The sequence below is a fragment of the Rhagoletis pomonella genome, unplaced genomic scaffold (assembly GCF_013731165.1).
Source record: "Rhagoletis pomonella isolate Grant_MI unplaced genomic scaffold, Rhpom_1.0 Rhpom_scaffold_00006, whole genome shotgun sequence".
Classification (NCBI taxonomy): Eukaryota; Metazoa; Arthropoda; class Insecta; order Diptera; family Tephritidae; genus Rhagoletis; species Rhagoletis pomonella.
The window spans coordinates 43,906,934-43,910,146 of record NW_023458560.1 but is presented as its reverse complement, the minus strand read 5'-3'; the positions used below and the strand labels follow the sequence as shown (position 1 = coordinate 43,910,146).

Genomic DNA, 3,213 nt, shown 5'->3' with positions numbered 1-3,213 from the left:
TTGATCCTTGCCTCTCAGTTTTTCAAATTTTTGTTCACACGCTGGCAATTTTTTGAACACAGCTGTTTAATCTCTTCTCACCCACTTTTATCCAAATTCTTTACCTTTCTCTCAACATTCTGCATTGTTTTTCACCGTTTCCGCCATTCTCTACGAATTCGCAACAAAAAAAAAATTGTTTGTTTACATTTAATTCGCCGAATTTACGCGCCAATTCGCCGTAATTTTTGTTTTTACGCACTAGTACGGCGAATTCAGTAGACATTTCATTTGACAAGTGAGCCAGACGGAAAAAACTGTGTAATTGAGTGCTACTGTGAAAAAATTGTGGAAAAAAGTTAACAAATACTTAGTGAAGTAATTTTTTTATATCAAATAATTGTTAAATACCCGCTACTACAAATTCCACAACTTTTATTCCATAAAAAATGATATAAATTGTTCAGCCGACTATTTTCATATTCACTTCACTACTTAACCTCAAAGTGGTTGTGTGAGACTCCCTGAGACACCCAATCGCGTTTACGATGCACCGCTAGTTGGAAAATAGCGAAACCACAATCGGAAAAGCTAATGTTTGCTTAATTAGAACAGATTTGTACTATTTTATCTGTGTATTATAAAAAAAAACTAAATATGTCGACTGGAGCGCTGGTGCAGCAATTCGTTTCTGGCCTCAAGTCGCGTAATCGCAATGTGCAAAGCAAAGCTGCACAGGATTTGTTTCTATATGTAAAGACGGAGCTGCGTGAAATGTCACAGGAGGACCTAGTCGCATTCTTCGATGATTTCAATCATCAAATATTCAGTATGGTAAATTCTGCGGACATCAATGACAAGAAAGGCGCAGTTTTGGCCATAAGTGCGTAGTTATAAATCGTTAGGGTTAATTCTTTTGTTAATGCTTGTTTACTCTTGTAGAATGTTTAATAAGTGGCGATGTTGTGAATACAATGAAACGTATTTCACCGTACTACAATCACTTACGTACATTGCTGCCTTCCAATGATACCACAGTAATGGAGATTGCAGCACGTACGCTGGTGAAATTGGCTAACTTGCCCGGGTCAAAGGGTGCCGAATCAATCGATTTTGATATCAAGCGCGCATTCGAAATGTTGAGTGGTGATCGGCAAGAGGTAAATAAATATATTAGGAAATACTAGATAATTGTTCTAAATTTGTGTGTATTGCAAATTGTTTGAAATCACTATAACTTAACGTTTTTCTTCACAGTACCGCCGCCACGCAGCTGTCTTTATTCTGCGCGAGCTAGCTATTGCCATGCCAACATACTTTTATCAACAAATATCAACATTTTTCGATAACATTTTTAATGCAATATTCGACCCCAAAGCAGCCATACGCGAATCGGCTGGTGAAGCGTTACGTGCCGCTCTTATTGTTACCTCTCAACGTGAAAGCACGAAACAATCAAGCGAACCACAATGGTATAAAACTTGTTATCAAGAAGCAAACGCAAGCTTTGTAGCGGAACCAGTTGGTACAAAAGATCAGAAGGGAATGACACGCGATGATCGTATTCATGGCGGTCTTCTAATCCTAAATGAACTTTTCCGTTGTTCACATGCCGCTTGGGAACGTCGTTATGCTGCTTTGAAAGCACTTCTACCCGACGCACAACATAACAAATTTGGTGAAGTCATGCACTCCAGCTCCGTTGGTAGTCAACTAACCACCTTAGTGCCTCGCTTGAAAGCACCATTTATAAGTAAGCTAGGTTCGACGCATATGCATTTGGAACATGAAGGACAACATGGTGGTGCACATAAGTTTTCATCGGTAATTATTTATCAAAATTTCGATATGAATATTAATAACCATAATAACTATGCTTTTTCCCTTGTAGGCCACCGTGCTGGAGTCTGCATATTCCCGTGAGATACTCACAGAAAACTACACAAATATTTGCGATAATGTGCTGGAACAGCGCACCTCAAAATCGCCTTACGTTCAGCAAGCACTGCTCCAAATACTTCCACGCCTTGCTGCCTTCAATCGTGAAGTATTCGTGCAACGTTATTTGCAAGAATGTGTGAATCATTTGCTCAGCATTGTGCCGCGAAAGGAGAAGGATCGAAATATTGCATACGTAACAATCGGTTATATAGCAGTAGCTGTCGAACGTGATATTGACAAGCATTTAAGGACAATTATGTGCGCTATCAAAATAGCATTACCGCCAAAAATCACACCCAGCAAACGTAAATCGTCCATAGACCCAGCTATTTTTCATTGCGTTACGCTACTTGCACACGCTGTAAAATCGGCTATCACCGAAGATGTACGTAATATTCTAGAACAGATGTTCTTTAGTGGTCTTTCGCCAGCACTGACCGTTTGTTTGCGGGAACTTGCTGAAAATGTGCCACATCTGAAGACTGCCATTGCCGAGGGTCTCATACGCGTGCTATCGCAGGTTCTAATGAATAAACCATTAACCATGCCCTATCAAACATTGGCCACCATACCTATGGATACATCGTTAAATCTGCAACATGATGTACCCACCGTTGTGCTGGCGCTAAAAACACTTGGTAGTTTCAATTTCGAAGAGCAAAATATGCTCGATTTCGTGCAACGCTGTGCCGATCATTTCATTAATCATGAGCAGCAAGAGATACGCTTGGAAGCGGTGCAAACGTGCACACGTTTACTAAAACTCGCCGTGCAGTCGGCTGACAGTTCAGAAAGCTCAAATACACTTAGCGAAACAGTGTCACATGTCATTGAGCGACTGCTGATTGTCGCCATTACAGATATGGATTGTAATGTGCGCATACGCATATTACGTTCTTTGGATGAAACCTTCGATGCTGAGCTGGCACAGCCTGAATCGCTTAGTGCACTCTTTATTACATTAAATGATGAAATTTTTGAAATACGCGAGCTAGCAATGGTTACAGTGGGACGCTTGTCCGCTATGAACCCGGCGTATGTAATGCCAAAACTGCGTAAAATAATGATACAACTACTGACTGAATTGGAACATTCGGGTATGAGTCGCAACAAAGAGCAGAGCGCTAGGATGCTGGACCACTTGATTATCAGCACACCAAGGTTAGTTTTCCAATTTTCAATTTATTAATATTTTTTCGCAGCCACAACTTTTCCGAAATTAATTATTTGAGTTGCATAAATTTTCAAATTATGCCTTTTCGTCCATTCCTTATATTTATTTGTATTAGCTAA

General features: G+C 40.0%; 1 protein-coding gene across 2 annotated transcripts in view; it reads left to right on the top strand.

Moving 5' to 3' along the window:
• The first annotated feature begins 274 nt into the window (after positions 1–274).
• Positions 275–3,213, top strand: part of LOC118740777 (serine/threonine-protein kinase Tor) — a 16,873-nt gene continuing 13,934 nt past the window's right edge. For both annotated transcript variants that reach the window (XR_004993185.1, XM_036472454.1), the window contains exons 1-4: positions 275–862; positions 922–1,139; positions 1,237–1,803; positions 1,871–3,081. Coding sequence is in view for 1 of the 2 variants with exons in the window: in XM_036472454.1 (XP_036328347.1) it covers positions 637–862; positions 922–1,139; positions 1,237–1,803; positions 1,871–3,081 (2,222 nt within the window). In the remaining variant the exon portion in view is untranslated. The remainder of the gene's footprint in view (positions 863–921; positions 1,140–1,236; positions 1,804–1,870; positions 3,082–3,213) is intronic.